The following is a 22,505-nucleotide window of genomic DNA, read 5'->3' as shown; positions in this document are numbered from 1 at the left end:
CTAAAGCAACCAAATCGGCTCACAGACAAAAACCGGCTTTGGTACTCAATTCTGCATCGAGATGCCTCTTACATCTTATGGCCTGGGACAAAACTGCTTGCAGCAGTTTGTCCTTCAAGGGAAAACACAGTAAGCTTTTTTTCAGAATTTAAGAAAAATAGAAAAAATTATATAGTGAGAACACTGCATTGTACAGACACTACGTATTTGCCTGCACTGTGCTAAAAAAAATATTAGCAGTGATCATATTGCATCCATCAAGTGCCAGACTATCCTAATTCAAACTGTGCTCCTTACCTTATGCCTTTTGTGTGTTTTCTGCTCTCCTGATCAGACTCAATGGCAGCCTACAAGCGCCTGCCAGGAGCCTGAAGGGATCAGGGAGGAAGGGAGAAACCCAGCCATCAACTGCAAGCCACGTAGGCGAGGCAAGGGGCTGCCCCTCACATACACACCTCGTTTCACGTCGGTATTTAACAAGAACCCAAAGCACCCTGAGACTTGAGTGCAGTCATCTGTGTAAAAGTACAGCTGCCTTCACCCCAAAACACAGCACTTCTTAACTGTTAGGAATTTATGAAGTCCCTTGATGTGTGCAAAGAGAGGAAACCACATAAGGTGTTTCATATGTCAAACCACAACTGAAACAGGACAGAAAAAAGTAAATTCCAGAAATATTAGGCTACGAAGCACATTGATACCGAAGACGGTAAGAGATGGTAGACCAAAGAGAAGGAAACGTGAACATTCACAGATACCCCCCTGCACTTCAACACACTTCAGCATTAACATGCTGGAAGCCGCATGCAGGATACGCAAAACTGAAAACCTGGCTAAAGCTTTCCAAGAGTAAACCCGAATACCCAAATCCCATCGTTTGCTGCTGCAGTCGTCCAGTCAGGTGTTTCACTACGGCTGTAAAGGCATTTTGAAACCGTTAGCGAGAAACGGCGAGTGGAAGGGAACGGGCAGCAGGAGCGGCGGGGATCGGCCGGGAGAGCCTAGGCGGCGCGTAGGGACTGAAGCAGCGCGAGGGGGTCAGGCGGGGCAGGGATATGGAAAGCTAGCAGCCGCTTTACCGGAACATGGAGACATCGAAGTGACATTTAGGAAGGAGAAGGAAATACAGGTGTAGGAGAGCAAATAAGGAGATGAAGGGATGGGGGCTGGAAAGTGGGTGGAGGGAAAGAAAATCAGTCCTAGGGACGAGCGGTGAGAGCTGGGAGAAGTAGGGAGTGCAGGGGTCGTCTGTTGGGGTAAGGAGGATGGTGAGGGCGCTGAGGCGGGGCCTCGAGGGAGAGCGGGCTCCAGGGCAGACGCCGGGTGGCGATGGGGGCGGGAGGTGCCCTCTGCCAATCAGAAGGCACCACTCTCACAAGAGCCGGGGAGCTGAGGCTGCCGGAGGGTCGGCTCTGTGCTCGTCTTGCCTTGCCGGGTGGTGGGAGCCGGTCGCTGCCGTCCCCTGCCCTGGCGCCATGCCGTTTCTTGCCAGCGTGCGCCCTGTGCCGCGGTCCAGCTTAGGGAGGCGCTGGGTGAACCCCAGCCTCTGCCGTAGCGAGGTCGTCTGCGCTGCCGCTCGCTGCGGAGCCGCTGTTCCCGCCTTTTAGCTCGGGGTGGCTGTGCCTGACACCTGCCCTCAGGCGGCGAGACTGGCTGATCGGAGGAGGATTTTCGGCGTTTATACGTCCCCTACCTTGGCCAACGCTTAAAAGCGGTTTATATCGCCCCAGGTTGCCACACGGCTCTGTCTTCTGCCTGTGAGGTAACCCTGTGCCAGTGAGCCCGGTGGAGGCACAGGGTGGGCAAGGTCTTGCCCCCATTGCTGTGGCAGTGGTTCCAGTGGTGCCATTTCCTTACCCAAAACCTGGATGGAGTTACCGTGCCTCCATGAATAGGAGCTGCAATTGCAATGCAGTGATGTAAGTGGTTGTCATGGTGGTGCTTATTTATGGTCTTCCATTTTCTTGGTATCTCTGTAGCTGCTTTAAATAAAAACAAGGTGGTGATGGAAGAAGGCCTTGATCTCTATTCTGCATTGTTTTTCTGTCCCACCTCTGGTCTTTTGATACACCCTTTTTTAAACTATTTGCATGAAAATTTCTTTTCATAGGGTCTCAAAAAGCAGCAATCCAGCTTACTGAAAGGAAAAATATGTTAGAGCCACTTCAGCTACCCTGAAACAATCCTATTTGCCATTAATTCATTGTGTAAGTGGGACAGCTTCATTCTGTGTAATCACCACTGTTTTAATCAATACTCCAAAATAATTTATCACAGTCTTTTCTTGAAGATTTTCTTCTGAATATTTCTGTCAACTAACATCTAAAATGCAACTTATACAGCTGCTGCATGAGGCATATACTTCTCTCACAGAGGAGGTACTGTACTCAGCAAAGAACTGTGGAAACTGGGGTTAAAACATTGCAGTGTAATCTTGTTGGGGTTTTGGTTTGGGTTTTTTTTCCTTTTTTCCTTTTCCCAAGAATTTAAATTGTTTGGTGTAGACAGATAACCAGTTTGAAGTCATGTCTTTCATTCAGCAGAGATTTCCTGTATGTTGTTGATGGATTGTATGGTCTGTGTGTGGAGGAAGGGACCATCAGTCACGGAGCTGAATTCCTCTCTAGATTACAAATGTCAGGTTAGTAATCCTGATCTATCACCTCTTGGCTATTTTTAGTAATTAGATCATGATTACAAAATAGAAATATTTTTATAATTTATCAAGTTACATAAAGCCACTAATCCTTTCACATAATGGTTTCTTGAATTTTCTAAACACTCAGCACAAGGCCAGTAACTATCAGGAGACAAAGACGCAGTAGTGTGCATTGTGAGCATCAGTATTTCTTTGATTTTGATGTTCTGTTAACCATTCTTTGGAGCATAGTTTTCTTGAAGAAAACCCATGACCATTAATAAATAGGTCTCTCAAAGCTTCTTTGAAGTTGTATTCACAAATGATCATATTTCTTTACTTCTTTGCTACAAGTGTGCTGTGTCCCACTGGACAGTGGGAAGGATTTAGGCTTCTGCAGGGCTACCTGCAGAACATTGTTACGTGGCATAGTGGAGGGATATGAATGATTAGCCTTTGATAGAGGAAGAGACATTGCTATTTGTTAATTGCATGAAAGTCACTAAAGTCTTTTTCAGGGTGGGGGAGTGGTCTGGATAAGCTTTATGTGAAATGGTGTCAATACTAGGATATTCCTAAATAGTGACAAGCTTGACATAGTCTTACTAATATTCTATCTAAAATATTCAAGCTGTGGTGACCCTTGTGGTTTTACAAATATACTGGTAGTGTGCAGGTAAGTTGATGCTTAATCGGCAGAACAAGGGTCCCCAAACTTACTGTGAAATCTGTGCAAGGAAGTATGTACATTTAATTGTTTGGGCTCTACAAGAAATAAATCTTTAGAATTTTTCTTGAAAATTATTCTCTTGATGTTCTGCCAGGCCAAACAGGCTCTAAGAAAATCTTGCAAATGGCTAGAAAGGTTTTACTTTGTAAGAATATTGTTCTGATTTTAATAATAAAGAACATTAACTCCATATTTTAGTGGTGGTATTTTTTGTTCATTTTTAATTATTATTTATTTTTATCATGCCTGTTGCTTTCTGTAACAATCTGAATATGATTGGTGAGAGCTGAACCTGGCAAAAATGACAACTGTTAATTAAGCTGCATCTATTGTAAGCATAATGTGGCAGTCACCAGGGTTTCAGTTCATTTTCAGGACCCTTATGCAAGGTGATCTGAGGGGGTCAAGATACTCTTACATGAGCACCTCAACATGCTGGGTAGGTCCAGTGCATGCCAACTCTTTAAACAGATGTTGCATTCTGCACAGACCTGCCCACACAGTGCATGGAGACCCTGTGGCCACACCTGTCGATAGCTCTGGTTTGCTTCAGCCTCTATTTCTGCATGGCCATAGTTTTTTTTTTATCCCAAACTCCTAGCACATGGCACTTCTTTCATGTCCATCCAACTAAGCCACAATTCTAGCTGCAACTTTCAACATCTCTGCAGTCCCTTGCCCAGCTCTTTCCACATCTTTCTTGCCCAGCCTGTGTCCCTAGGATTAACTGTGGACCTTCTCAAAAGTTTTCTCTGCCAGGGTACCTGAATGAGCTGCTTTTCTTCCCTCTCCCACCCTCTCGATCCCCAGTGTCAAATTGACCCTGGTTTCCCTGAAGCTCCGGTTCTGTTCTACCCTGTTTTCTGCTGCAGGTTTCTTTACCCTTCAAGATATAGCAGGGACTCTGAAGTGCAATCTGTCTTGGTGTTCACTGACACCTGCTCCCTTGATTCCATTGCTGGGAGTTCAGGTTATAGTCACTATCTGTTGAGGAAGCATTGGCAACATGCGAGCAAGCCAATTGCTGTTGAAATGTGCTCTGCATGAATGGTTAGCAAGCAGAAGACTGCTTCCTGCTCCCTTCTGCTGAAATGGAGCTACCTCAGTTATAGTGTTTGAAAGCAAGAGGTATTCCCTTCTCCAGGCTTGCTGCTGGGATTTTCTGTGCTTGGTTAAGTTTCCATTATACCTAGCTGTCCTGGTGGTGACAGCACTTCCTTTCCACATGATAAGGGGATGTCAGGAAAATGAAGAGTGACATTAATTTTTCTGTCTTTCTCCCATCTGGTATAATTCAGTACTTGAGGGAGAGATAAAGCAGAGGTTATATGTACTTGATCCTGGGCAAATTATATAAATCAATGCACCAGTAGCACACAGTTATTGCTGTGCTACTGTTTATACTGTTAGAATCCATGACAAAATCTAATCGTTCCCTTCACTTATTTTATGTGTGACTTATGTGTGATGCTTCCTGTGTTTGTACAGATTCCAGATATTACAGGATAGACACAGATAAAATTAAATGGCTGAGAGTCAGCCAGCTATCATTCTGTCATACTTTTAGGTAATTAGCATGTATATGTTGATAGATTTAAATACTCCCCAGAAGCCTTCGTATTAAGTTTCATTTGCAACTGAAAATGGACAATCTCCAAAATGTCAGTTTAGCTGTTTATACTGCCAGGTTAGGCAAAAGAAGGTGTGTATAACTGTTGAGGCTTCTGGCTGAGTTCTGGTTTGTCTAATGCCTGTCTTCTGTTGTCTGTCTTGCTGTCTTCTGCAGCCGGGGACATTGTGGGTGACCACAGGAGAGGGGGCCATGTGAGAGTGCTGTTATGCTGCACAGCCAGACACCACGTGTAGAACACGTGGGTGACTCCAGATGGAAAATGTCAGATTTCCCAGTTATTTTATTGTACCCATCTTTGTTTCTGCAGCTTCCTGAAGCTTATTCATTTCTACAAGTCTAAATGTACTTCCTTGGATTTCTAGTGATTTTGTGCTACTTTTGTTTTCCAATTATATGAGAAACTATTTCTTCCAGCCAACAAAATAATGAGAAAGAAAAGTCCATCTCACTTTTACTGACCCAAATGAACTAAACAAACCAAAATTATTTTATTCCAATTATACTTAAGTTTGTAGTTACTGTAAAAATAAAGGAGAAACTCTGAGGGCAGGCTTTCATTTTTGAGACTAGTAGTTTGGACACTCCCCAGGACAGTGGAAGAGCTGGTTTCACTTTATGCTTCCAACAGGACAGGAGGCAGTGGCTACCATGGGAGCTCTCTAACCACCATGCTTTGGTGGCTCTGCAGTGGATGCTTTTGCAGCTGCTGCCATCACCATTGTCTTACAGCAGACATACTTTCCCCTCCATTGTTTTCCTCTCCTCAAACTGAAGCTGTCATCCTCTGTCTGTCAGGTTCTTCTCCTGGTGGTTCCAATTTCCTAGGGTTTTTCTGGGGGAGCTTGTGGAATTGACTCTTTCTCTTTGTTGTTTTTGTTTGGTTTTTTTTTAATTGTGGTCTCCTGATTTTTGTTTATCCCCAACCAAAACAACCCAAACATAGATCTTAGTTCCCAAACAGACCACACTATGGAAGGTTTGAAAGGTTTCTGCATTGGTAGCAAAATGTTTCTCAGCCAGTAGGCCACAAAGGTTCCTCAGGGGCCAGAGAGATACTCTGCACTCAGGATAATTTCTAAACATCCATTTAATCTTTGCAGAAGAACTTACTTTAACCTAGAGAAAAATACATAGGATAATTTAGACTGACAGGTATGGGAAATCTAATAACAGGACTTTTAAACAGAACATTGCCACAGAAATTTGGGTGAATAAAAATAGCACAATCTTTTCTTAGCACTTTCAGCAGTACAGAGACCATTAAAGCAGAATAAAAGCACTGTTATGCCCTATTAACAGGTACTGTGGTGGGAAAAGCTTTCCACTGAGAAGCTTCATGATTTCCACTGAGAAGCTGCTGTTATCCTAGCTCCTCATACAAATTGTACTTAAATTCTGCAAACCTATAATAGAATTTTAATCCATGGCTTATTAAGGGGTTTCTTTGATCTTTTATTTATTTGCCAAAATAGAGCTTGTTATTTTAAAACAGTATGATTGACTCTTTAAAAGCATATAGGTAGATAGAATTCAACAATTGTTCTTCATGCTGCTCAAGTAAATTTGCTGGCAGAGCTGGAAGGACCATACTCTCTGGCCTGTGTTGTGTGTACTTTGCAGGTTTTGTTTTCTTGAAGAAGGCAATTGAGGAAATGTCTTTCCGGAAAAATCTTTGGTCAAATTGTCTTTAAATTAGCCATTTTGTGTGACTGATATGAAGCACCTTAGCTTAAGCAGCTTGAAATGAGCAGCAGTGCCCTGACAAGCAAACCTTTCCATGTAGCTAAAATGTGAGATGGGTGAAGCAGACACTGGCTTTTAAAAATCTTTTCCAGTAGTCTTATTTGCAGAGACTTTAGATTATTCCTAATAAAGTCATCAGTATAAATACAGCTTCTCTTAACTTCTGCAGGTTTGATACAACACTCCCTTTTTAGTGGAGACCCTGTTTTAGAAGAGAAAAAGTGCATGGTTAATTCTTACAGTTGTGAAGCATATATATGTAGCCTACAGCACTTCCATTAAAGCCTCAAAATGCAGTTTTCTCTTGATAATCACAGAGGAAACTTGTATGTGGACTCAATGGGGCCAGATAAAGGCAGGAACCCAGAGAGTGTGCTTCAAAGAGGAAATCTGCCCTCTTTGGTGTGCTTTTCCTTCATTTCCCTGTGGAAGGTCCATAGGGACACAGCAGAAAGACCCAGGCAGCTGTGGATGACACCCCATAGGAGCAACTACTCCAGGGTGAAGCACTTCTTCAGTCTGGGTCTTTGTTGATGTCTCGAAATGTGTAGTGGAGCCAACAGAGCTTTTCCAAACAGCTGTGGAAATGTTGCTCTGTACAAGAAAAGAGCAGGTCATCCCAAGGGAGGAGGGTTATCTGTGCCTTCCCAGGCTGGATGTTGCTTTGTGTTTCCATTTGGAAGGCAGTTTTCATCAAGGAGGTGCCAGTTCCATGTTTTTTTTTCAGTTTATTTTTCAGGTATAATAAATCATCACTTGGAAAATGTATCTGAAAGTTCACCATAGCTGTCATGACATTGTACAAAGCAAAAAGCAGGGCTATATCCAACCCCTGAAGAACCCTGGTTACTGGCACAAGGAGGGAAAGACTATTTACAAGGACTGTGGTAAGGGAACAGCCCCCTTTGGGAGGACATCCAGAGCACCTACAAGTTCTGATTCACCATATGGCTGTGCTGATCTAACAGTTCTCCACTGCTGGTGCTCTGGCATCAGCCTTTTTCCACGTACCTGGCATCAGTACTGCTGTGCCTCTGATCCCATGCACCATGGCACCGATGGGTGCAGTCCCACGGCAGGCACAGCTAGGTAATGGTAGTTTGTCAATACCTCCAAGCTTGATAAAGGGTGAAGGAGGCTTAGGGGTCATCCAGAAGGTCTAGCTGGGAGGGAAGACGAGGGGAAGAACCAGAGGCAGCTCTGCATGCCAGGCTACAGCACCTTGTGAAGGCTGAAAAAGCTCTTTTGCTTCCTTTTCCTCGTATGTGTCTTCAGTTGTTTCTTCTTAAGCATATTCCTTTTCTTTTTTTAACTTTCCAGTCCACTCTGCTGTGTTTCCATGCACAATAATCTATTTTTTCTCTTGAGTTTGGGGGGAAAAATTATTTCTGATTAATAGGCCAGTAAAGCAATGCAAAGTGGAAAAACACAGGAACTTTTGTTTTAACTGATGTGAGAAGGTTCCTAGAAACAGCTTTGTCCAGTTGTACTGCATGAACTCATCGATTCTGAGTAAACATGAGATGGCAACAAGGTATGTGACAGACTTCCCATCCTGCCAATTGTACCACCAGCTTGGAAATGTCAGGACCTTAGGAAACAATTTGAAATATCGTCTCTTGAATAGCACTTTGTAAATTACACTGATATTTTAAAACAAACCTGCTCTTGTCTTTTTTTTGTCTGTAGTGTTGATTCCTACTATCAGCAATGCTATGCCTGCCAAGGAGAGAGTAGTCAAGGTGAAACTGTATTTCTTGTTTGTGCTGGAAAAACCAAAGACTTCAAACACCTGAAACACACAAAAGGTGACGGGCACCATGGTGTGCTGTGACTGTTAGAAAATGAAAAGCTTCTTATAATTTATAAGTAGAATTTACCTTCTTTTGAACTGTGGAAAAGCTCTTTCAAACAGTTATTAACTATGGTTTTAAAAGCAGCTGTTTGCTCCAGGAGGCAACATATGGAGGAGCAGCCAGCTGGTGGGATGAGGAGGCAAGGAGTCTGGAGGACTTGGTGGTCTCCCTCTCCCTCTGCCCCTGAGCTCTGCAGTATGTTCTTCTGCTGTCCTGAGCACTGTCCTGAGCACTCTCCTGATCAGATTTGTCAAATACAATACATATTTTATTGCAAACTTATACTTCATTCTGTTTTTATTGTTCAGTGCTACATTCTCCCAATGTGTAGAAAACCGAAAAGTATGCAGTCTTTCCCATTGAGAAACTACACTTCATGGATAAGATACTCTTGACGAAGTGAGAGAAGAAACAAAAGAGGAGAGTTATGTATCATGATAGTTTTGCTTTTTGGATCATTTGACTTCATTTATGGTTTTGGCCAATTTTTAATGGATGGCATTAATCTTTAGTTCTTACAGTGCAGGCATCTGTCCTCAGCTAGGATAATCCCAGGCTCAAGTCATTTTATTTCTTATTGAAACATTAAGGAAAGCTGCAATTATTTCTTTTCTAATGTTTTTCACATTTTTATTACAGGGGAATAAATCCATATATCCAAGGAGACATTCTCATTCTGAATGTCCACTGGAGGAAAATGTGTACCTGTAGGGGCTTGTGCCAGCTGCCCATCATCTAGCACCCTGGGGCCAGGCTCTGAAGCGGGCTGATGCCTCTACGCCTGCTCTCTTCCCTCACTGCTGGCTGGTGTCTCTGAAGTGCTAGCAATTCCTGCCCTTTGTGTGTGTTATGGATATGCCTTGGGCTTAAGAAATGACAACCCTAGGACCTGTGATGACTTGAAAACTCACACACCAATGCTATCTACCCTCCAGCCAGCATGGGACAAGTGATGCATTATAAATCTAGATCCTCTACCAGTGGAGAGATTAAAGCAAGTAAGAAGTTTCTTAATCCCTGCCTCAAGCGATTTAAAACCTCCCTCTTGCTTGGGGTCCTACATAAATCAAAACACAGGACTGGCTATATTCTGCAAATAAATCTTCCTTGATATTTACTTCTCACATAACTTCTCTGTAACAAAATCTGAATCCCCTACCAAGTATGCTAATAAAATGTCAACCCTTCTATAATTTAGTAGCATCACAATGATAATACCTTCTTCAGTTATATGTTACTCTTTCAGAGAGCACTTGACATAGTGCTTACGCAGAAAAAGTAAAATTATTGTCTTAATACGTTATTTAGTCTTTTACTTCTTAATATTGAAATACACTAAATATAAACCATCTGTACAATAACTAATCATGAATGAATACAAAACAAATGCAGATTAAATTAGCCTGAAAAAAGTCTCCCACAAGTAAGTTCTGTATGCACTTGAGGAAAATTACTTCAGAAAATGAAAGTGTATGAATTATTTCTGCTGGAGTGAACAATCATAGTAATGGCAGAGGACACTTCATACTAAGCATTGCAATAGGATTAAAGAACATGTGTATTTATTTTTTCCTAAAAGAATAGGAGCTACCAAAAGAAAAGTGATGATTAATCTATAAAACATATTTTGCACATACGGAAAACCTTCTGTTTGAGGGTGTGATGGTACTTTGCAGGCAATCATGAATTAAGCCTTACAAGCTGTCACAGGAGAACCGGTAACAAATATATCACAACTAAGAATGTGTACCCAACACAACCTGCCATTCTGAAGACTGGAATCAAAATGCCACAGGTTTCAACAAAGGCACCAAAACCCAGTGGCCAGTTCTGTTCACGAGCTGGTGAATGCCATTTTAAAGTTGCTCCATCATGTTTCCCATGACCACACTGTACTCCGCACACCACCCTTCCACATGCTTGCTGCTGGAGGCAGTTACAGGCAAAGCTTATGCTGAAGTATGGCGACTGTGACTCAAGTTGCCTTAAGTTGAAAAACCTAGTGCTCCTGGTGGGGATCCAGAGCTTGAGCTAATCTGAAGCTGGCTCCATACATCCACACAGGTGTGATTGCATCTTTTAGGTGTGATCCTCATCTGATTGCACTGGTGTGGATGGCACAAAACCCCAAATCAGCACTTCCACACCATTTGCACCCCTGCTGGGAGGACTTGTCCATTCTAGCTAATGTTCAGATAAGTCAGTGCCACAACTTTGATGTTTGATTGCAAACTGGACCAGCAGTTGATTAATTAAACAATCAAAGAGTTGTTGCCAGCACTTTAAGAATCCCAGCCTTTTCAGTTGCATGAACTTTTCTGCTGCGAACTTAACCTGTCACAATTTTCTTTCACTGCACATATTTGCTGATGCCAGAAGCTCCATCAGAAAGACTTCACAAATCAAGCCTTTGGCAGGTTGCAGGCTGGGTCTCATTCTCACCTCCACCTTGGTGCCTCGGGGGACGTGCTGTCTTCTCTAGCTGAAGCACACAGGTATGCCTTTGCTTGCTTTCCTCAGTTAGTTGTGCTCATTTCCAGCTAAAACACTTGGATGTCTGAAGCCCAGGTAAGACCTCTTCAATATTTAATTTTTCTACTAAGCATGAAACTAACGTATGTTGGGGTTTGGCCAGTCCTTGTTTCTCTGTTAAAGGGAGTCATGTTTAAAGAGTATCATTGGTATTGAACATCACAATGTTAGCATACGGACTGGGATGTGTACCTACCAGGCTTATTTTTACTGTGGATATCTATACTCACTGCGATGCTATTGCAGTGGTTGCAGCTTAAGTCATCTCTGAGTCTGTCCATTATTATGACAGAGTATAAAATTTAAAGTACAATGCAACAGAAAATTGTTTGCTCGGTTTTGCTTACACACTGGTTCCACCACCATCTCTCTCTGTAGCTGGGAGCCAGGCTCAGCTGCTTCATGCTCACTGACATTGTCTCCCTGTCACCCCCCAGGCTCTCTGTGGTCGTGGCAGGTGAGAGGAGCTGAAGCAGCATGAAAGGCTGGTGACCCTTGGTAGCTTTCCCTACCTGTGGTTGCTGAAATAGCCATCTAGATATGGCTGTTGTGTCATGGGTTGTGTAAAGCTGCGTGAATCAAACTTACATGCAGCCTACTGGAATACTTTCAATGCCTTTACTTATGTTGCCCATACTCAGGGTGGGGGGTGTTTCATCTTAGCACATTTAGCACAGCAATGGCTGTATGAAGGTGAGGAGCAACAATGGAGCCAGAAAGCGGCACTTCGGGCATGGTCATACAGGGATGCCCCAGCAACTCGAGCTGCATCAGGGTGTGCTGGCCTCACAGGTGCCTACGGATGGAGAAAGAGTTGGAAGGTGCAAAGATGGGGAGCAGGCTGTTGTTTCAGAGCTCTGCTTGGTGGCAGGATGCTGGATTGTCTTTTATATCCATGTCTGCTTTCTGTTTTTCCAGCAGAGATTTTGTGGTGGCAAGTCTTGCTTTCCTCCTGGTAAGCAGAAAGAGAATGGGTGTAAAGTAAATGCCACAGTAAAACCTCCATTGGGTTCATGCTCTGTTTCCCCCGTATGAGTTTTTTGCATTGATACAACATTTTTTCTTCGCTATAAGATGTGGTTGTAATCTTGTTTCTCCCAAAAATCATAACACCTGACATCAGGCGTTTCTCAGTGGCGTCTTCATTAGGACTGCAGTCTTTGTTTTAAGTTAATGAAAAGAAATAACCTCTAGAGAAGGAGTTAGACTTCTCCAAACAGCCCTGCTGAATCTAGTTAAGATTAAATAGCTGGTATTTGAATAGTATAACGTTTTTTGCTGATAGCATTATGTTTTTATTTTACACTAAGTGTGACTGTGTTTTCAGTCTTCTCCGACAGCCTTTGTGACATGTCCCTCTGCTTTCATCCTGGTTTCAGTGTGGAAATTTCTGTGATGAGAAATTTTTGCTACAATGAAATCAAAGCCAGGGCTTCATTTTGGTTTTTGTATTTTTTATTATGACTGTCACTTTACTAAAGGCTAGCTCTGGGTAAGCCTACACACAAGGGTGTGTAGACTTACCTTGGTGAGGCAGAGCACCAAGTGACCCACCAGTTCTTCTCTTGCAGCAGTACCAGTTTGAGTTTCATGGGAGGCATGAAGCTGGGGCTGGCCATCCTGTTGTACCTCAGTAAGTACAGATATTACAGTTACTCAGGCTGGTGTTGGAATATTATTATGTGATTTACACATCTCTGCAAGATTTTATTAAAGTGCTTTTTTAAAGTACATTAAGACACATGCGACAGTGGGTACTTATTTTCCACTATTCTGCCTAGGAGCTATGAGTGGTACGAATCCTGTAAGTACAAAGGAAAGATACATGTTGTAACTGAGTCTGAATCAGGCCCTGAAAGGGGCAATCAATATCTGCTAACAAATAATGAGCACAGATCTGCATAAATAAAGAAGAGCTGGCTAACCAAACTTACGTGTTGTTTTATACCTGAGACTCAAGTGTCACTCATCATCTGAAGTATAGCCTAAGCCATAAGCTTAAATCTGGCTGTAAAACACTGCTTTTTTACTGCTGTAATTGCATGACTGTTTCTAGTGTTCTGTGGGATCTTCATGTATCAATTGTTAGAGGTTTCTTTAACTACACTTTTCATAACAAGTTCAGCCAGGTAACACTGAAAAGACAAATCCTCCAAGGTGCCCATTCCTGTTCAGGGTTTCAGGACAGAACTTGTTTAAAAGAACAAGCCCTGTAAGGGAAGTCTTAACTTAATGGGGAAAATATTTAAAGTTGTTTCAGGCAAAATACACAAAAAAGATTCTGCAATTATTTAAAGAATTCAGAATTAATGTGAGAATGAAGACCTTGCACCCACTGTAGGAGAGGATCTGGTTCGAGACCCTCTTAAGAACCTGGACGTACACAAGTCCATGGGACCTGGTGAAATCCATCCGCGAGTCCTGAAGGAGCTGGCAAATGAAGTTGCTAAGCCACTGGCCATCATATTTGAAAAATCATGGCAGTCAGGTGAAGTTCCCGATGACTGGAAAAAGGGAAATATAGCCCCCATTTTCAAGAAAGGGAAAATGGATGACCTGGGGAATTACAGACCAGTCAGTCTCACCTCTGTGCCTGGCAAAATCTTGGAGCAGATTCTCGTGGCAGGCATGCTAAGGCACATGAAAGTCAACAAGGTGCTTGGTGACAGCCAGCATGGCTTCACTAAGGGGAAATCCTGCCTGACCAATTTGGTGGCCTTCTATGATGGGGCTACAGAACTGATGGACAGGGATAGAGCAGCTGATGTCATCTACCTGGACTTGTGCAGAGCATTCGACACTGTCCCGCATGACATCGTTGTCTCTAAATTGGAGAGACATCAATTTGATGGATGGACCACTTGGTGGATAAAGAACTGGCTGGATGGCCGCACGCGAAGAGTTGTGGTCAATGGCTCAATGTCCAGTTGGAGACCAGTAACGAGTGGTGTCCCTCAGGGATCAGTGTTGGGACCAGTCTTGTTCAACATCTTTGTTGGTGACATGGACAGTGGGATTGAGTGCACCCTCAGCAAGTTTGCCGATGACACCAAGCTGTGTGGTTCGGTTGATACGCTGGAGGGAAGGAATGCCATCCAGCGGGACCTGGACACGCTTATGAGGTGGGCTGATGCCAACCTTATGAAGTTTAACCATGCCAAGTGCAAGGTCCTACACCTGGGTCTTAGCAATCCCAGGCACAGCTACAATTTGGGCGGAGAAGAGATTCAGAGCAGCCCTGCGGAGAAGGACTTGGGGGTGTTGGTGGATGAGAAAAGGGACATGAGCCGGCTTCAGGTGTGCGCTCGCAGCCCAGAAAGCCAACCGTATCCTGGGCTGCATCAAAAGGAGCGTGAGCAGCAGGTTGAAGGAGGTGATCCTGCCCCTCTACTCTGCTCTTGTGAGACCTCGCTTGGAGTATTGTGTGCAGTTCTGGTGTCCTCAACATAAAAAGGACATGGAACTGTTGGAACAAGTCCAGAGGATCAGCCTCCCCCTGAGGATGATCAGGGGACTGGAGCACCTCCCATATGAAGATGATAGGCTGAGAAAGTTGGGGCTGTTCAGCCTGGAGAGATGAGACTGCGTGGAGACCTCATAGCAGCCTTCCAGTATCTGAAGGGGGCCTATAGGGATGTTGGGGATGTACTCTTCATTAGGGACTGTAGTGATACAACAAGGGGTAATGGGTTAAAACTTAAACAGGGGAAGTTTAGATTGGATATAAGGAGGAAATTCTTTCCTGTGAGGGTGGTGAGGCACTGGAATGGGTTGCCCAGGGAAGTTGTGAATGCTCCATCCCTGGCAGTGTTCAACCGCAGGTTGGACAGAGCCTTGGGTGACATGGTTTAGTGTGAGATGTCCCTGCTCATGGCAGGGGGGGTTGGAACTAGATCTTAAGGTCCTTTCCAACCCTAACTATTCTATGATTCTATGAATTATTCTGTCTAATCATTAATTAATATGTAAGTATTTAATTATTAATTAATATGTAACTATTAGTTATTCATAAAATAATTATTAATAAATTATTTAAAATTAAACTAAAGATTATTAATTAATGTGTAATTCCATGGGGTCTGAACAGAGGGTTTTGGGACCAGACATGGGGGTTCATTGTAAATCATCAGAAAATCTGAGGGACCCCTGACATCAATACATCAATCCCAGTCTCAGTTCCACCATTACCACTTGGAAATCAACAGAAATCAATAGAATTAACCCAAATCTGTCTTTGCTCACAGAGTTAATCAAAATTCTGGTGATTCTGCTGCAGGAGTGCTGGCTATGGGTATGCCAGGGTAGGAAGCATAATAAATTATTGCAGATAGCAGATTGGCATGTTTACTGTGCAATAATGTGCTGAGAGTTTCAGTTTTAGCATAGATTTGCAATATGCTAGCTGTATTTCTTATAATGATTTTTCAGCAAGTGTGTTCATTATCAAAGCTCTTCGAGATTCTACCAAATTATATCATTAAGGGTAAAAGGAGTACAGCAAAGAATAATTTAGTTTTCTGCTGATGTTGGGATTTAACTGATTTTGTCTGGAGAAACCTGCTGGATACACAAAGCCATTTAATCACTCTTTGATCTTCTTTTGCTGTCAGTGCTGATAAGACTCCAGCATGCTCAGGATGACTGTGATGCTGGATCCTGCCACCCAGCTGTTGGGGACCTTCTCCTGGGTCGCAGCAAGCAATTAACAGCTTCATCAACCTGTGGCATGAACAGCCCTCAAAAGTACTGCATTATAGGCTACCTAGAGGTTGGTTATCTCTTTCTTTTTTAATAAACTGGACTCTGCTCACTAACAATAATATTCTCATCTGTAAAGGGAATTTGCTGAGACTAAGAAGTTTCTGTTGAAGATGTCTGAATAATCATTAGACAGTGTGACATAAATCTGGTGGAAGCTCTGCCTTACTGCAGCACATATGGAGGCTTTGGCAGCAAAGAGCCTCCACAGTGATGTATATCGTCTCAAGAGGAAGAAGCATCCATGAGATGCAAATGAGCACAGGGATTTCTGAAGGAGCTTTGCTCTGCAAGTCCTGTTGCCACTCATACCTCAGAGGTGAAGACCACAGTTTGCATGTGTGTGAGTGCAGGAGGACTGTGATCCTGTGGGCTGTGGACACTGCCTTGATGGACTTTCACTGGTGTACATGTCCCATGCAGTACTGAGACCTCAGGCATCCTGTTAAGAGATTCACATCACGTCCTCTCATATCTTTTGATCTGAAATAAGACCAGTGTTGATAAAAGCAGAAAACCATGTCCGGCAGAGGGAAAACCTAACGATATAGTCCAGTCTTTGGTGGGTAGACAGAGCCAAACCATGGATGATCAGAAGGATCCCTCTTGCTCCCTGGCTACAGTGATGGGGACGTGGGGGAGCAGCAGATGTGTGGGAGATGCACCAGGCAGAAATGAGACACATCTTGGAGGACTTGGCCAGGCTGAGCTAATAAATGATCACAAATAAAATTATTTTCACTAAATACCAGCTTAGGCTTAAGAGGAGGTTAATAAAATACAGTTTAATTTATAAGCAATTGAAATAATTACAGTTTATGACCTTCTGGCAAAATGGTGTGACCCATCTGCAGAGTAAAGCTGTGCCATACTGAGATGGCACCAAGCACTGCTCCAAGTCACATATTGTAGCCATGGCTTTCTGCAAAATGTGAATGTTTCTTTCCTCTTCTGAAATAGCCTGAGTTTTGGCACTGCTTGGGAGATGGGCATAAACAGCCATCTCAGAGACATTGTCTTCCTAGCCCTAAGCCAGATGATTGCCTTTTATTTTTGCTTTTTAACAGGAGACCAAAGGGCAATAAAAAATAAAGTATTTTCACTTGCCTGTACTTATCCTTTGAACTGTGTAACTACAGATTCATGGAAAGGAACAGCTGTTCCACAATAATCCCTGTGATTTAATGCTGCTTCAATGTATCTTGACCCCTGGTGACAGTCTCCTGAAGAGTATGAGAGCTACAAATTCTGCTGCTTTGCAGAGCTCAAGAGATAGAGGCTTATGCTCTGAAAACATGTTCTGCTCTATCAGCTCACCTTAAATGTGTGTGTCCACTTCAGTACACCAGAGTCCCACTGAACCTAATTCTCCTTCTCACTAGCACATTTCAAAGGCTTTGCTGGAGGCAGACCAGGAAGCTTTGCATCTTGCAAAGCAAAGTTCTTCCTCCCCCAGTTCCCCTCCTGGTGACCTGTGTCAGGCATCGTGAAGAGAGCAAACCTTTCTTGTGAAAGTCCGTGTTTGTCAACGTCAAGAGCCAGGGCTCAGCTGGGATGTCTTATTGGAAATTAGACTGAAAAAAATTAAGAGTTCAACTGCTTTGTCTTTGAAAAGCAGCACTGCAAATCATTTTCAGTCTTTAATGTGTCTTACTGTTTCTTAATGTATGTTAAGTGGGTTTTAGCTCTATGATTGGATTTACTACTTATACATGTTTTGAAAGGAAAACAAGAACACTCAGTATTGAGGAGAGTATAAAGCTGCATACTTCAGAGGCAAATGGAATCTGACAGATTTGCCTTATGTGAACATGTATGAGTTTGTCCTTTGCGGCACAGAAAGATGCTTATGTAGCAACGTTAACCATAAGTTGACTTAGTATCATATTGTATGCCTCTATGTAAACCAGAGAGTGGATGTGTGCAGTCCTGCCAAACACTTAGATCACCTGAGCTCACCTTACCAGAGCTTTGTGAAATGAAATGACATGAGAGTATCTTTTATATTTCTGTCTCATCTTCTAGATCATACGTTTGTACACTTGTCATGTGTGGCATAGAGTGACTGAATATCTTCTGTATTTATTATAATGTTTAAAACACATGACTTATACATGTAAATCTGTATCTCTTCATTTATTTAAATGTGTATAGTTCCCAGGTGATTTCACAATATAAAGACATGCAAATCATTCCTAATGCTTCTCTGTAGATACTGAGCATCTGCAGAGGGCAGGGCAGGGTGCCGCTCCATCAATCCCATTCTGGGTTGTTTCCAGCTCAGCTTCTGCCACTGACTTCTACATTCTGATTTCAGCAGCATCCCTATCAGCCTTTCAGCTTTGGCTTATGCCTGAGCTCTCAGGCTCTGCCCAAGTCTTGTAGAGTACATCTATGCAGTGCAGCCACCATCGCTCACCCTGCCATATGCTGCCCTATGGCCCTGCCAGCTGTGATCATATGCTGCATGGGTCATCTCCCAGTCCAATATGTTTACCTTGTCACCTCTCCTTACATCTCCCACTGAATCCCCATCTTAGCACCTCTGGAGTTCCTTGCCCTCACTTTCAAAGCTCTTTTGCAGGCGGAAGCCTCTCATTCAGCATTGAGATACTGGCTAATCACTGTCACCTTCATCTTCTGCTTATTACATTTTCAAACAAGAGTCTTTCATCCTATTGACATCATGGTTTTCTTCCTTTGCATTGCTTTTAAACTTTTTCAGTTTCCCTGTGCCTACAAAGGCACTGACAGCAATTGGGGTGGTGGTGTCAGCCCAGACCACCATTTATATACAACCTGGTTCCATCCTTTCCTTCCATTTGTATAATGGCATCTGCCTCCTGCCTCTGGCTGGGTCTCCAAGCTGCTAAAAAATAAGCAAAAGGGAAAGAAGAAAAATGTATACATGATTTAGTGAATGTTCCTCTTCAAGGCTTCTTCAGATCTTGAAAGATCCAGTTCTCCCTTGTATCCCCTCTGCCTCTTTGCTGCTGTCTGGCTGAAAGTTTCTACAGCCTTTTTGACACATGAATAAAAGATCAACTTTTAAAAAATAAATTTCTCCTGAGAAACTCTTGCAAAACAAGCCCTCTGGAAGAATCAACACCTTGACAAGCTTATTTCTTTGCTCTTCCTGAGATCCCTTCTCCACTGAAGAAGTGTACTTTTAATAGAGTACCTGGGGCAAACTGAGGCTGACATTTATTATATGCATGCTTTGTGCATATGGTTATTTTCTTGGGCTTGTCCCTTGTATATGAAAGTCTGAGTGACTGAAAGCACAGACATCCAAAGCAATATGCAATGGCATAAATACATGTAGATCCACCTGATCTTTAGAGAAGAGACCAAGTCCATCTTTCTTCTCATTTTGTTTTTTAGGCTGAACACAAATGCTTTCTCTGCGATTCCAGGTACCCATATAATCCCTACACTCAGCACAATAGTCACATGGTTGAAAATGTTATCACAACTTTTGAGCATGATAGAAAGAAGAAGTGGTGGCAGTCAGAAAATGGTAAGTTTCTTTGAGAATATATTACTGCATAATGTTACTGTGAGAGTTATTTATGTGATTGGCGTTCACCATGTTGCCTTCATGAAGAAATGAAACAAAATTCCATCTATTCTTTGATTGGGTAATACTGAGTGATTTAAACCTGTTTGTGTGTAGCAATACAGGAGTTTAGAAATTCTGGTTTTCCACAGACAAATTTTAAGCACAACATCTCCAAGAGCTGGGCAGAGGACCTGTGACAGTGCCGTGTTATACACGGTGGCCACGTATGACAGGGTGTCTGCCTTTCAGGGAAATGTGATTTGGAGCAAAAGGTACATTTTCAGATGGGTAATGACAGAGTGTGTAAAATACAAATTTCCATTAAAAAAGGTAGTCCTTGCCATGTAAAGACATAACAGTTTAGGGAATAAATAAAGCCTTACTATGATCACCCTTATTGCCTCATGTTAATTTTGTCACAAGCTTCTCTGTAATAGTTCTTCACTGGTATCATAGAATAATAGAATAGTTTTAGCTAGAAGGGACTCTAAAGGTCTAGTCCAACCCCTGTGCAATGAGCGGGGACACCTTCAACTGGATCAGGTTGCTCAGAGCCCAGTCCAAGCTGACCTTGAATGTTTCCAGGGGTGGGGCATTTATAACATCTCTGGGCAACCTGTTTCAGTGCCTCACCACCCTCATCGTAAAATTTCTTCCATATATCCTGTCTGAATCTCTCCTCCTTCAGTTTAAAACTGTTACCCCTTGTCCTATTGCAACAGGCCCTACTAAAAAGTTTGTCCCCATCTTTCTTATAACTCCTTTTTAAGTACAGTACCTGTCCTTCAGGTGTGTCAACCACACCATACAGTTTTGTGTCATCTGCAAACTTGCTGAGGGTGCACTCAGTTTCACTCGATAAAGGTTGAACTTGATGATCTCAGAGGTTTTTTCCAAGTTAGTTGATTCTATGATTCTATGCCACTGATGAAGATATTATCCTTAGAGCTTCTCTGTCAAGGCATGCTAGGAGGAATAGCATTTGTCTTATCTGACATACAGTGAACATGTAAAAAAATGACTGGTTTTTATGAAGGCATAGAAAAAAATAAGATATGTTACTTCTATTTTGGGTATCCAACTAAGAATTCAAAAGCCTTATTTTTTCATGGAGTGTATCAAGGAAATGTTGCCAGCTTCGGGTACCACTGCCAATAAAGCTGTGGGCCAGCTGTGAGAGGATCTTTTCTTGTTCTCACCACCTTTATTCTGGGATGAGGTCTCATGCAGTGAGCTGAATGTGTGCTGAGCAGTAAGCCTAGGAAGCTGCATGGAGATGTAAATGATGGGGATATCAGCTGAGCTCCCTCTACTCTCTACAGAGAATGTGTGAATTGTGGGGATTTTTTCTATACTTGTTACAATTGTGGACAATGCCTGGTGTGATAGCTCTGCTCATGACAGATTTCAGGCCTGGCTGTATAGAAGGGTTTAACAGATCTGCTGAGCATGAAGAAAACCCCGTATTTTTATTGACTTTCATTTTATTCTGAAAAATAAGCAATTTGTCTGGAGTTTAAAAAATTCTAACTGGATAGAGGAAGTCATAAACCTAGAACCTTGCCATCAGCATTACTTACAGTCCAAATGATCTGAACAAGACCTTTAACCATCTCCTGCATTCTCAGTGACGTGCAGCATCACCAGTGCCACTGCTGGAAAGGCTACACACTGCATTGACCTGAGAGAGCAGTCCAGTCACATGCCGGGTTTGTGCACAGGGGATGCCCTAAAGAGTCAAGCTGCTGTGCTGGAAAAGGTGTCTCTAAATTCCCAAGGGAAAAGCTGTCTCAGCAACCCCTCCAAAGTGTGCACTGTGCTCTTCATTTTCATTCTCTTTTCAGGTGTTGACCATGTCAGCATTAGATTGGACCTAGAAACCTTATTCCAGTTCAGCCATCTTATCCTGACTTTTAAGGTACATCTTTTACCAGAGCTTTTATGTAATGTTATACACTAATTATTTAACCACAGGAATAAATTGCTTACAGAGGCAGTGAAAGCTTCATCATTAGAGGTTTGTAAGAACAGGTTAGATAAACACCTGTCAAGTGTGGTTAAGTTATAGTTGATCCTGCCTTAGGGGAGGAGGATAAACTGAATAGCTTTCTATTCATGTGCCTTCAGGTTCTGTTTTCTATAATCTGAGAACTAATGCTGAAAAAAAAAATTGCAAAATGAATCCCTAAAAATTTAGGACATCTCTGAACAGTTGTTATTCTTTCAAATTAGTTCAGCCTTCTCATGCATACTCATTATGGTCCAGATGGTTACAATTTTTTTTTACAAAACCCTTACACTGTTAAAGTAAACTTCCTCACTTATACAGTGATCTTCTATCTATGTGGAAGGTTGCCCTTCCCTTTTGCTAGAGTGTGGTTCACATGAAGAATCTGGCTTTTTCAGAGAGGAATGTAACCAGCACATTAGCACTGTAGTGAGCCTACAGTCTCCCAAACACTGAATTTTAGTTGGAAGCTGTTGGCATTCCACAAACAGGAATGTCAGAACAACTACCCCTAAGATGTCTTATCAGTGCCTGGTTAAAGGGTTCTTGAAATACTGTTTCTTGCAGACATTTCGCCCTGCAGCGATGCTGGTTGAGCGGTCCACTGACTTTGGTCACACCTGGAAAGCGTTCAGATACTTTGCACAGGACTGTGCAGCTTCTTTCCCCAACATCTCTCCTGGCCCAGCAAAAAATGTGGGAGATGTCATTTGTGATTCAAGATACTCGGACATTGAGCCCTCCACTGAAGGCGAGGTATTGCCAAGTGTCTGTGTTTGTATAAGTTCAGATCATATGTGCCTGAATTTCTGGAGCTGAATGTCTCTCATCAGTATCCATCAAATCCACTTACACACATGAGGTATATTGACTTTACTGAAGTGTTTATTTTATTAGCACTGTATTTTACCCTCAGTTTCACACCCAAATGGATTCATAAAACAACTTGTACAGAGCCTTCTAGTGCTTTTTCCTGGTTTCCAAATTCACACTGAAGTGCCCCTTGCAAGAGACCTTGAGACCCCATCTGCCTCTACCACTAAAG

At 42.7% G+C, this 22,505-nt stretch overlaps 1 protein-coding gene and 1 long non-coding RNA gene across 7 annotated transcripts in view; both read left to right on the top strand.

The window, feature by feature from the left end:
- The first annotated feature begins 1,274 nt into the window (after positions 1-1,274).
- LOC134173863 (uncharacterized) lies at positions 1,275-8,803 on the top strand. Of its 3 annotated transcripts, none has more exons than XR_009968422.1 (3): positions 1,275-1,914; positions 8,113-8,278; positions 8,434-8,803. It is a non-coding gene; the product is annotated as an uncharacterized LOC134173863 (long non-coding RNA). The 3 variants fall into 3 exon arrangements; XR_009968423.1 differs by having other exon boundaries at positions 1,275-1,919; positions 8,144-8,278; XR_009968424.1 differs by lacking the exon at positions 1,275-1,914 and adding an exon at positions 2,385-2,636.
- Positions 8,804-10,752: 1,949 nt separating this feature from the next.
- The window catches only part of LAMB4 (laminin subunit beta 4), a 46,456-nt gene continuing 34,703 nt past the window's right edge, over positions 10,753-22,505 (top strand). For 2 of the 4 annotated variants that reach the window (XM_062638304.1, XM_062638303.1), the window contains exons 1-6: positions 10,754-11,095; positions 12,704-12,765; positions 15,743-15,900; positions 19,275-19,410; positions 21,297-21,370; positions 22,028-22,216. In XM_062638304.1, coding sequence (XP_062494288.1) covers positions 12,723-12,765; positions 15,743-15,900; positions 19,275-19,410; positions 21,297-21,370; positions 22,028-22,216 — 600 coding nt within the window. In that variant the 5' untranslated portion in view covers positions 10,754-11,095; positions 12,704-12,722. Of the gene's footprint in view, positions 11,096-12,703; positions 12,766-15,742; positions 15,901-19,274; positions 19,411-21,296; positions 21,371-22,027; positions 22,217-22,505 lie in introns of all 4 variants that reach the window. The other 2 variants (XR_009968417.1, XM_062638306.1) reach the window with 2 other exon arrangements.

This window comes from Pezoporus occidentalis, unplaced genomic scaffold, assembly GCF_034315485.1.
Source record: "Pezoporus occidentalis ecotype Australia unplaced genomic scaffold, CSIRO_AGI_Poc_V1 ctg56, whole genome shotgun sequence".
NCBI lineage: Eukaryota > Metazoa > Chordata > Aves > Psittaciformes > Psittacidae > Pezoporus > Pezoporus occidentalis.
This window is presented reverse-complemented; position numbering and strand designations above follow the sequence as displayed.